We start from the raw sequence: 12826 nt of genomic DNA, 5'->3' as shown, positions 1-12826 counted from the left end.
TGCTTCAGCCCTCTGAGTGCTGGGATTACAAGCATGAACTAAAAACCCCAGGTCCTCTCAATGCTTTGATGATACCTTATAGACATTGTGTCCTTAAGCTATGAGTATTTTAGTGTATATCATTAAGAATAGTTTATTATAAAACAACAGTATCATTCTTAGGCAGGTAAATTTACATTGATACTTTAGTCTCAGCCATTCTTCATATTCCAATTTATCAATGGACCCAATAATGTTCTATGCAGAATTATTTCCTCCCTCTCCAAGCTAGCATAAGATATTGAACTTAGTTGTCTATCTTCTTGTTATTGAAGCAGTTAATGATATGCAGTCCAGGCAGGCTTCAAACTCATCCTCTTGCCCCAGCCTCCCCAATGTCAAGATGAAGGCACCCACATGTCCACTATTAAGCTATGTTCCTAGTCCCTAGTTGAATTTTTAGCATCCTTCAATCTAGATTATATTCAGATCATTGTTTGGTGAGTACTTTCAAAATGTTAAGTATTCAGAAGAATGCAATTTGTTCTTCACTTTTCATTTTGCCTTTCTCTTTGTGTAATACTGGAGATGGAACCTAGTATGTCAGGCAAGCACTCTACCACTGAGATGCAGCACTATTCAAATTAAAGTTCCTTATTTTACTTTTTGCAATGAAGTTATATGTTGTGGAATATTAGTTTAAGATGTGTTCCATTTGTTTATACTGTGGACTATTTGTTTAATGATGCAATGATGTATTACATTCTTTTATGTTGCATTTGTTTAACTCTGTGAAGCTGTGTTACTTTGCCTGTCTACAATACCTGACTGGTCTAATAAAGAGTTGAACAGCCAATAGCTAGGCAGGAGGGGGATATGCAGGGCTGCCAGGACAAAAGGATAAATAGGAGAGAAGAGAGAAGAGGGAGAAGCAAGAAAAGAAGGAGAGGAGGGTGTCAGGGGCCAGCTACCCAGCCATACAGCCAGCCACAGAGTAGGAAAGAGAGATATAAATAGAATAAAGAAAGGTAAAAGCCCTAAGGCAAAAATGTAGTCAAAGATAATTTAAGTTAGAAAAGCTAGCTAGAAAAAAACCCAGGCTAAGGCTGGGTATTCATAAGTAAGAATGTGCATTTATTTGGGAGCTTGGTGGCAGGCTCCCAAAAGAGTAAAAAAAAAAAATCCAAAACAAACAAAAACCCAACTACAGTTAGACATTATCTGCTGCCAGGATAGCCTCTATGTGATGTGTCTGTGTTAGGGCATCATATCTGGATTTATTCAGTATCAATCACTTTCTAACTGTTACTAACTGATCACATTGTCAATATGCTCTTCAATTTCTCCCATTGTACAATTATAGTTTTTATTTTCCTTGTAACTAATCAACAGTCTGTGAAAAGACAGTCTTAAGACCATGAAAAATCTGCTTCACATAAGATTTGCCCAGTTTGACTCATTCTTCCCCAATTCAATCACTGCATTTGCAAAATGGTTTTCCAACACCAGCATCCTCGCTATACTTACTTTTATGTTTGTGGTCTAGGTATCAAACCTAGGGACCGGTGCATGCTAGATAGGCACTAAACTCACTACTGACCTACGTCCACAATAAAGTTTTTCTTGTTTTATCTTTTTTACTATTAGCATGCAATGATGAATTCCTCATTTTCCTCAATTACTTTAAATCTGTTACTGTAATTAATTATTCTGCCACTCAAACTATTAAGAGCTGACCACCTTCCACCTTGTTCCTGTGCTGACTGGCATGGATCTCTCATTCTTTTGAGAACTTTTGCTTTTTGGCATCTGATGTATCAGAAACATTTTGTATCTTACCTGCTCAAGACCTAGAATCAGATAATTTAGTGAGAAAGACTGTTGTTTTAGTGAATTGTTATGGTCGTAGAGGTCAAGATCTGACTATTATGTGTGTCTACTGCTACCAAAGTGTCTTACTCTTGAAAACTATAGCTAGAAAAATATGGATGTACACACACAAGCATAGGCACATATGCTTCAGAATTCCTAACAGTACCACTAATCTGTCCCCCAAAGACTCTTATTTTCTCTTATTCCATTTCTGTATGTACTTTTTTCTGTTCGAGAAGTAAAATTATTAAACACATCAATACATTAAAAAATCCATTAACCGTGTACATAAAATCTATTTAAAATAATTTTATGATTGCTTCAGACATAACTTATTACAAATATATTTAAAACAAAAACCAGGTGGTGGTGTTGTACACCTTTAATCTTAGTATGAGGCAGAGGCAGAGGCAGATGAATCAATGAGATCGAGGCCAACCTTGTCTACACAGTGAGTTCCAGGACAACCCGGGCTACACAGAGAAACCCTCCCAGAAAACCAAAAACCAAAACCACCAGATTTTGAATTCTTTTTCCTACCTCCTGATCACCTGCTTATCACTATAGCTCAAAACTTTGTTCTTAAGTTACGCAAATGAATTCTTTCTTATGTTTCCACTTTAGCATTACATTTTATTTTATATTTAAGATGAATAACTGTATTAATAAAAAGTTAGTTAATAACAAAATTGAAACTAACTTCTCCAGTGCAGCCATAATAAGGAGTTCCCAGCATAAAGACCATACTTCTCAGAGGAAACAAATCACCCAATGTTTTGATACTGGAGAAACGAGAGTCAAAAGCTCGGATGTCCTATACAAAATGAAATATAAAAGTTAATCATCACTTTAGTATTTCAAAAGCCTGCATATCATCTTTTTTTTAGATTTTATTTATTTATTTATTTATTTATTTATTTATTTATTTATTTATTTATGCATATAACATTCTGCTTCCATGTATATCTGCACACCAGAAGAGGGCACCAGATCTCATAACGGATGGTTGTGAGCCACCATGTGGTTGCTGGGAATTGAACTCAGGACCTCTGGAAGAGCAGTCGGTGCTCTTAACCTCTGAGCCATCTGTCCAGCCCCATGAATATCATCTTTTTTCTTATGGGATTAAATCTGTTTAGTCTGTAAATGTCAACTAGGAAGACTTTCTATACAGGAATACCCAAATCTAAAACACAATGACGTGTGACATCTTCTAGACACTTCATACCTGTATCTACTTCATTCAATTTCCTCCATAACCAGTGGTGGCAGAAGTTTACTATTAACCTCATAAAGAAGCTGCTTCAGGTAATCTGTGCTCTTAATTACTACTCTATAGTTCATTTCTCAGATTACAGGGTTGGTACAGATAGCAGTATCCCCCTTATCCATGGGATAGGGTTAGATTTCAAGCCCCCTCCACACTGTGTATGTCTAAAACAACAGTCAGTAACAAAATGGATAAATACTTTGTATAATACACATTTATGACAGTTTACTTTCTACATTAGATAACAGTGAAAGATATCAGTAACAGAAGACTAGACTTATGCGAATGTGGTCTCTTCCTTTCAAAGAGTCTTGCGCTGTATTCACCTTTTCCCTTCATGTGATGATGTGACAATCCATGTGATGAAATGTGGTGCCTGACTGAGAACTTAGGAAATGTGGACATATGATCCAAGTGTGAAGTGCAGCAGCAATAGCGAAGCAAGCACTTCTCCTTACAATATCATGAATGGAATATTCATTCTTACTGTCTGTAATCGAACCATTCTCAGCAAAAGAGGAAAACTTTCTTCTCCTCACAGGAGGCATATTCTAACTGCCAGTGCCATCACTCTTGCACTTCAGAGTCATTTAGTAAAATAAATGTTACTATGCACCATGATCCCATGGCAGTTGAGCTGGTGCTGAGATACTACTCAGTGGGTAGCCCATATAGCATGGATGCACTGGACAAAGATGATTTCCAACTGTGCGACAGCACGAGATTTGTCTCAATATTCAGAATGGTGATCAATCTAAAATGTATGAATTGCTTAGTTCTGGTCCCTTCCAGGTAACACTTTTAGACCTCGGTTGAATGAAGGGAACTGAAGCTGTCAAATAGCAATCCTTGGATAAAGAGTACCCACTGTCCCCTTACAATACTAGAGAATATGCACACACAGGCAAAGCCTTTAATATTCATTAGTCTATTTCTGGAAAAAGAAATTTTCTTCAAGAAAGGGTCATGAACCAGGCAGTGGTGGCGCACACCTTTAATCCCAGTGCTTGGGAGGCAGAGGCAGGCGGATCGCTGTAAGTTTGAGGCCAGACTGGTCTACAGAGTGAGTTCCAGGACAGCCAAGGCTGCACAGAGAAACCCTGTCTCAAAAAAAAAAAAAAAAAAAAAAAAGTCTTGATATGTTATCCACCATGGTCTTCAATACACAATCTTCTTGCTGCTTGCTGCAACCTCCCAAGTGCTATGACTACAGGTGTTCATTATTATACCTGGCTAAGGCCAGTATTTTTGAAGGATAAAAAAAACTGTCAACATATTAAGAATGGTATGTTCTAGAAATTTATTCTAGAAAACAAGTTCTTAAAAACTACCATAAAATTGGCCAAGCATGGTGCCATATACCAATAATCCCACGGCTTGGGAGGCAGATCTCTGTGAGTTTGTGGCCAGCCTGGTCTATATGGTGAGTTCTAGGACAACCAGAGCTATATAACTGACAGACTTGTCTCAAAAACACAAAAATCAATGAACCAACCAAAGGAACAACAACAACAAAAAACTACTGCAAAATCAAAAACATGTTCCTTACTTGTACATGCTGAGTAGGCATGGAATAATCCTTATACAGAATAATATTAAAAAATGTAAAAAATCAAAATTAGAACAGAACCACTTATTTAGTGTGTGTGCTTGTGTCAGAGGACAACTTGTAGGAGCTGGTTCTCTCCTTCCACCACATGGGTTCCAAGGACTGAATTCAAATCCTCATGCCTGGCTGTTCCACAGATAGAATTCAGAATTCAGATTGTCAGACTTGGCTCAAGCACCTTGATTTGCTGAGCCACTTGGGCAGCCCCCAAATAATATATTTTAGTGAAATATATATCTGTATATATATTATATGTAACACGTTAACTATACATTGCTAAATTATTATTCTATTCATAAATAAATATTAATTATTGTGAGTGTCCTTTTTTTTTTGCATTGCTGAGTCTTCAAACATCTAGGACTTCATGAATGCTAGGCAAGTACTCTTTCACTGAGCTGTATCTCTAGTCCTTAAAAAAATTTGAGAAATGTTCTTGCTAGGTTGCCCAGCTGTCTACACTGGCCTTGAACTCATTATTTGGTTTAGATAGACCTTGAACCTGTAATCTTTCTCCTTCACCCTCCTAAACAGCTGGGATTACACAGGCCTGGGCCACCAGACCCAGCCGGCAGTGGTTTTTTTTTTTTTTTTCAAGACAGGGTTTCTCTGTGTAACAGTCCTTGCTGTCCTGGAACTCATCCTGTAGACCAGATTGACCTTGAACTCGACAGAGATCCTCCTGCCTCTGCCTCCCAAGTGCTGGGGCTAAAGGTGTGCACCACCACTACCCAGCTGGCAGTACTTTTTAAAACAATGTTTAACAGTGTACACTAAGAAAGAATTGAGACTTGGGTGGGAACCTTACCTTAACAATAGTTTGATAAACAAAAGGAAGAATCTGTTTTGACCACTGTTTTTCCAGATGAACTTCCCCATTCTGATTGACTTGATATTTACGACCTGTGAGCAACTGGGCATACACAACAGCAGATGTTTCATTTATTATTATTCCCTTTCTCCTTAGGTATCTAAAGGAACAGGAAAAGAGATAAACATGTGGAGGTCTGTATGCAGTCCAGGTGATAATCATCAATCAAACACCTCCATACACTGCAAGTAAATACACAGGAGTTCTCAGCACCCTGAAAATAGTGGTTCTCAACCTTCCTAATGCCGTGATCTTTAATGCAGGGACTCATGTTGTGCTGACCCCCAACCATACAATTATTTTCGTTGCTACTTCATAACTGTAATTTTGTTGTGAGCCTAGCCTTTAACGGCTGAGCCATCTCTCCAGCCCTGTAACTATAATTTAAACATCTGTGTTTTCTGATGGTTTTAGATGACCCCTGTGAAAGGGTTGTTTGACCCCCCCAAAGGGGTCTCAAGCCACAGGTTGAGAATTATAGGGAGAAAGCATGATTAGAAGTACGGCTGACTATGCCAGCTTGGACATGGCCACAGGTAATGCTAACCATTCCTGCTTGGGGCTGGACACAGGTGTCACTGACCACGCCTACTTGGGTGTGGTCAGAGTGATGTGGGAAAGGTTTAAAGAATTTAGGGGCACAAACGCACTTCCCTTCTTCCCTACTCTTTGTCGCCTGGCTAGGTGGATCTGTGAGTACTATTTCTTAATAAAATATCATAAAATATCTGTTATCTATCTGACTCCATTTTATCCCCCAATAGAGAATCACTGCCATAAACTTTTGCCAGTATTGATGTTAGACTGTGGATCATTTCTCCACTGATTATGTGCCTGAATGAAAAAAATCAATCTATAAAAACTCTAGAACTTCACATTCAAGGAAGGTTTCTCTCTCTCTCTCTCTCTTTCTCTCTCTCTCTCTCTCTCTCTCTAAATGTAATAAAAATTTTAAATTTAAGGAGAAGTGAAAAAAGGCATCATGGAACTCACTAGGAGTATTTTAAGTATGTTACTCATTTCAAAGGCTCACTTGTTACATTTATATGTCATATAAACTTTTCATAAATAAATAATTACCTTTTCCTTGTTGATTCTTCTGGCTTCCAATTTAAATTTGTATACCTTTTAACACTCCAATCTTTCTCTTTAAATGACTTTAGGGATTGAACTCGAGCTCTGGACAAACTGAGCTACAATCCCCAGTGCCCTGCACTCTTTGCATCTGCATTTCCTTGTCTCATATCTGACACTGTGCTAAGAAGAGTGAATCAAACTCATAGTCCTCTTGCCTCAGTTTCCCAAGTGTGGTAATTAAAGTTGTGTACCATCATGCTCAACTAAGACATTTTAAAAAATGTATTTATTTAATGCGTGTGGGTGTTTTGTCTGCATGTTTATCTGTGTACCATATGTGTGCCTGATGCCCTGGAGACTGGAAGAAGAGGGCACTGATGCTATGGGATTGGAGTTAAAGAATAAGTAAATCACTACATGGGATCCTAACTCCGGGTAAAAGAAGCCAGTGTTCTTAACCTCTAAGCCATTTATCCAGCCCTTAACCAAATTCTCTATGACACTCACTGTTCTGAAATTCCTTGTATTTCTTTAGTCCAGTTCGACTGTTCTTTATCTGCAAGTTGGATGACTTTAGATGGTGGAGCAGTTTTCCCCAAATAAACTTTCTGTGTTCCTGGAGGTTCTTCCAAGTAAAACCTTAGCAATAAAAACAAAGTAGAAATTATGTAAGCCCAAATTTGTGCTTTCATGTAGAGCTTTTGCAGGTTACAACTGTAAAAACAAAAACCCCCAAACCCAAACCTCTTTTGAATACAATAATTTAACTGGAGAATAAAGATGGGTAGGGATTTCCTACGTTGGGCACGCTGGTCTATCTCTGGATGCCCAGTTACTTGAGGAACTGAGGGAAGAGGATGTTTTGAGCATGAATTTGAGACCAGCTCACACCACACAGCAAGACCCTGTCTCACCTTAAGAAAAGATAAACTATTGGGACATAAACATGACAAGATGATAAATCATTAGTGTAATGAAAAGATAAAACACTAATAAAAGCAGGCAAAAATTTAAATAACAGAGAGGTACACAGTGTTCATGGGTTAGACAACCCACTATAGTAAAAGTATCAAACCTCCCCACATTCATCTATAGGTGCAAAATTTTTCTTTTACTTAAGTTTTTCTTCCTTTCCTCTTCCCCTTTCTCCCCCTCCCCCAATGTCACTTTCAAGACATGGGCTGGCTATGTAGTACAGGCTATCCTTTAAACTCTACATAGCTTGGGGTAGTCTTAAGTTTGAAGAGATCTTCATGCCTCAATCCAGAGTGCTGAAATCATGAGTGTGAACAATTATATCATTTAGGTTTAATAAAATTTGTATAAAAATTCCTTCAATATTAATAGGTACAGAACAATCTATCTTAAAACTGCAACAAATTAGAATAGCTAAAACCATTTTTAAAGAAAAGTCATAGCCTGGCAGTGATGGTGCATACATTAATCCCAGCACTCAGGAGGCAGAGGCAGGTGGTTCTCTGTGAGTTCAAGGCCAGCCTGGTCTGCAGAGTGAGTTCCAGGACAGCCAGGGCTACACAGAGAAACCCTATCTTGAAAAAACAAAAAGAAAAAGAAAAAGAAAAAGAAAAAAGACAAGTCAAATGTGCCACTTTGATGTTCAGGCTTGGCATAAAGTTATAATCAAGAAATGGGCACAGGGGCTGAAGAGATGAATCAGCAGTTAAGAACACACTCTGCTCTTCCAGAGGACCTGGGTTCAATTCCAGGAACCAACATGGTACTTCACATCTGTCTGTAATCTAGTTCAAGGGCTTTTGAGACCCTCACACAGATATACATTTAGGCAAAACAATGGACATAAAATAAAAATAAATTTAAAAGAAAGAAATGGGCATAAAAAAGTCCATAAGCATGAATAGACTAGAGAGCCAGAAAAACCCCATACTAATACACTCAGGTTTAAAAAAAATGTTTGTTATTGTTATGCCAGGGCTTTGTGCATAGCAGTGCATAGCAGATAAAAGCTGAAAAGCACAAGCCATTGATGAAGACTCTCAGGTTGGAACTAATTTTTTTTCTTAACTTTTTAAGATTTGTTTATTTTTATATATTTTATTTTATATTTTAATATATATTTTATATAAAGTGAGAAAGCCTGCATGTATGTATGTATGTGCCTTCAGTGCATGCCTTGTGTATGAAGGCACATACAAGGCTTTGGATCCCCTGAACCTGGAGTTACAGATGGTTGTGAGATGTGCTGGTGCAGGGACCCAAACCCAGGTCCTCTGCAAGAGTGAAAGTGCTCTGAACTGCCGAGCCGTCTCTCCAGCCTCTGTAACTACCTTTGACAAAAGCAATCCAACAAAGAAAAGATAATCTTTAACAAATGATGTTGTAGCAACTGAATGATTCATAGGCAAATTATATTAAGCAATCTACATCTGTAAAATTATGTAAAAATCATTTAAAATGGATCATGGCTTAATGTAAAAGATGGTAAAACTACAAAATATTTCAAAGAAAATATTAGCAATCTGGACTACATACCAAAGGGAGAACTAAATTTTACTCTTCCAACAAGGAATCCTCAAGATTTCTCACAGAAATGCCAGCAACTACAATTTCAATACAATTACAGTAATCAATAACATTTATGGAAAATACAAGTGGGAGATGTGTGCAGGGTTAAGGGAAAAGGAGAACAGACAAAGACTGATTTTCTAAAATCATAATCCAATGTATGTTTAAAAACAAAAGGATATTTTTTGACATGTAATAACTCAGATAATACAATTTTGACCCATGAACAAAACTTAGTTTTAGCTACATGCAAGTGAAAAAAAAGAGGAAAAGCATTATATGAAATAAAAGTTTAAAATTATTAAGAAAGACCTGCCTAATTATTCAGTGACTAAAAGGGTATGAGCTTAATTAAAAGGGCAAAAAGTTAATTGTAGGGGACAGTGTAAGCCGGCTAGCTCAGTCGGTAGAGCATGAGACTCATAATCTCAGGGTCATGGGTTCATGCCCCATGTTGGGCACAGATATTGAGAAATAAAAGGAGCTTACTATAAGGATATCCTTTATTAGAAAAATACCAGCCAAACGCAAGCCAGAGTGTGCCAGGGGCAGCAAGGCAGGGAGGCCAGAGCGAAGGGGCTTCCATGTGCCTTGCAGCCCCTTAAAACCCTATCATGCGTCATCCTGACCTTACCTTAACCATGCCCTGACAGGTGTGGTTGGGCACACCTGTAGCCAGCTTCTAGCAGGTGTGGCTTACACTGTCCCCTACAGTTAATCTTAAAAATATAAGACAGGGAGAGCTGGAAAGATGGCTCAATTTCCAGCACCCACATGACAACTAGCAACCATTTATAACTTCAGTCCAATACCCACTTCTAGTCTCTGCAGGCAACACTCATACACACAATACACAGACATATATGCAGGCAAAACACCTGTGTGCATACATAAAATAAATGACCCCCCCCAATAAAAGGACAAGCATAGATATAGTGGCTTACTCACATATCCTCCACTCTCAGGGGTAGAGTCAAGAAGATGTGTGCGAGTCTGAGGTAAGCCTTGTTAATAAAGTACGTTCCAGACAAGCCAGGGCCACACAGTAACATCCTGTCTTATTTATTTGTTTTAAAAATTACTGTATTATCTACTTTAGAAGGTAGAAGCAATTACTGCACACACCTGACAATCCCCAGAATTTATGGTAGAAGGAGAGAATAGACTTCTTTTTTCTAACCTTATTAAAAATGGTTTAATAAAAAAAGGTAATTACTAAATAAATGTTAAGACTTTAAATACTAACTCAAGGGAAATCCAAATTCAATAAGACTCTTGCTCTAACAATACCAGTTTTCACCAGCCAGGCGTTGGTGGCGCACACCTTTAATACCAGCACTTGAGAGGCAGAGGCAGAGGCAGGTGGATCTCTGAGTTTAAGGTCAGCCTGGTCTACAGAGTGAGTGCCAGGACAGGATCCAAAACAATACAGAGAAACCCTGTCTTGAACGCCACCCCCCCCCCGAAAAAAAAAGAAAGAAAGAAAGAAAAGAAACAAAAATTTTCTAAAAACTAACCAACAAAAAGTATCTAGTGTTTTTCTTATGAAGATTACTAATAAAATATAGAATTGGTGTGCACATTTTAACATGCTGCTCTTTTACAGGTAAAGGAGACATAACTATATCTAACATCACAGGATCCAATGTGTTTGACATGTCGTACCTAGGTCTTCCCTGGTTTATTAAGACTGTATTTATGAATGCATCTGTTCCTGTAGAAGTGAATAGCAAGGAATTCATTTACATAACCATCTCTTTCTCAGCATTTCAATTATTTTTCTGGAGAACAGACTTCTAAACATTGTCCTCTGACTTCTACTGCATGTCCACACTCACACTCATCCATCACATACATACACACAAAAAAAACACACATACACACAAAAAAAACCAAAACCAAAAACAAAACAAAACCTAAACCAGTGTATTATTGAAATATCTGGGAAGAATATGAAAAAGTTAAGGTTATGTATGTTGTTAATTCTTATCAGAAAGAAAAATATATTTGTTAAATAATACAATGGTTATCACTCAGAAAAGAATTGGGTGATAAAACTTCCAAGCTATTAAGAATAAAAGGAACTAACACAATATAATGTATCTACAATATCCCCAGGGGTGTATATAATAAACTGTCAACAGTGGTTGACTTTCAAGTGGTGTGAGAATAGTTTTGCACTAGAGTGTAAATGTTCTTACAAGAATTTTATCACTCAAAAATAAATGTAAGTTATCAAATAGCAAAGCAAATATGTTAGAGAAAGCATAAACAATATCTTACTTAGTTTCACCATCTGATACTGCCACAACTCTAGCTTCTTCCAGATGGGGCCAGTTAACAAAGACCGACTTTCCAAGGACTGATGATGCTATGTTTTCTATACTCTTAAAAGCAAAAACAGAAAATTTTATTCACAGTTTAGATCCAAGAGAACAATTTTCAGAGGAAAATCCTCCAATTGCATTTCAGTTTTAATTTGCAAAGTGAATGAGGTGGAGCAGTGGGTTACAAACTTCCCTCCACCATGTTCTGGTTTTACTCTAGATGCATCTTTATCTTTCTTACCACTTTAATAACAAAGAAAACTGAAAAGAACAGTGGTGTTCTCTCCTTAAGTTTCATTTTCTCCGAAAGAAAATCTCATAAAGAAAAGAAGTACTTCATTTCACTTGTGGCATGTTAGCAAGAAAGAATATTACATTTAAAGCCAAGGGACACAGTTCCAAATTTTCATTTTACCCCTTTTAGAATCTGACCAAATTATGTTTTCCTTTATGAAGAAAGAGGATAATGTCTTCCTTCCAATGTTGAGGATAAAGTAAAATAATAGACTGTTCTTCACAAGGGAGTATTTTAAGTAAAAAGAATCCTAGCTTTAAAAGAAGATTTTTTCAACTTACATATTTAGGTTAGATAACAACTTTGTAGTAGAAACTGATATATAAATATAAATCTTATTTATCTTTTGAATTATATTCAACCATTTTTTTGTTTGATGTTTGTTTTGAGATAAGAAAGGTCTCATGTAGCCTAGGCTGGCCTGAAACTTGCTATGTAGCCAAGGATTACCTTGAACTTCCTGCTTCCACTTACCAAGTGTTGGGCTACAAATGTGCCCCTGTAACAATGCCCAGTTTAACATGGTTCTGGGGATCTAACCTGGGCTTTGTGCACACTAGACAGGCACTCTAATACTAGAGCTACATTCCCAGTTGAGCTGGTGGATGGCTTGCTTAGCATTCACAGAGCCCTGAGTTCAATCTCCAGAACTTCCTAACAGTGTGTAGTGGTATATGCCCTCTGTCCTACCACTTGGGAAACAGAGGCAAGAGGATCAGGAATTCAAGGTTGCCTTTACTTACTTAGGGAATCTTGAGACCAGGCTGAGATACATTAGAATCCGCCTCAGAAAATGTATACATATATAAATTTTGAGCAATAAGAGATGACTATTTTTTTAGGCTTTTCTGGGGGAATATTACTCTGGTAATCAGACTTTTCTTAAAGTGAACATAAAAAACTACAGAAAAACAATTCTTGCTGGGCAGTGGTGGCACATGCCTTTAGTCCCAGCACTTGGGAGGCAGAGGCAGATGGATCT

The 12826-nt window shown here is 37.6% G+C and overlaps 1 protein-coding gene and 1 non-coding gene across 4 annotated transcripts in view; one reads left to right on the top strand and one right to left on the bottom strand.

Moving 5' to 3' along the window:
- Xrn1 (5'-3' exoribonuclease 1) overlaps nucleotides 1-12826 on the bottom strand; it is a 110703-nt gene that overhangs the window by 46835 nt on the left and 51042 nt on the right. For all 3 annotated transcript variants that reach the window (XM_027410925.2, XM_027410923.2, XM_027410924.2), the window contains exons 19-22: nucleotides 11506-11609; nucleotides 7186-7317; nucleotides 5539-5701; nucleotides 2552-2665 (exon numbers count right to left, since the gene is read on the bottom strand). In XM_027410925.2, the coding sequence (XP_027266726.1) occupies nucleotides 2552-2665; nucleotides 5539-5701; nucleotides 7186-7317; nucleotides 11506-11609 (513 nt within the window). The remainder of the gene's footprint in view (nucleotides 1-2551; nucleotides 2666-5538; nucleotides 5702-7185; nucleotides 7318-11505; nucleotides 11610-12826) is intronic.
- Trnam-cau lies at nucleotides 9612-9683 on the top strand. Its single transcript has one exon. It is a non-coding gene; the product is annotated as a tRNA-Met (tRNA).

This window comes from Cricetulus griseus, chromosome 4 (assembly GCF_003668045.3).
Source record: "Cricetulus griseus strain 17A/GY chromosome 4, alternate assembly CriGri-PICRH-1.0, whole genome shotgun sequence".
NCBI lineage: Eukaryota > Metazoa > Chordata > Mammalia > Rodentia > Cricetidae > Cricetulus > Cricetulus griseus.
Note: the sequence above shows the minus strand (reverse complement) of the source record. Positions and strands in the feature narration are given on the sequence as shown.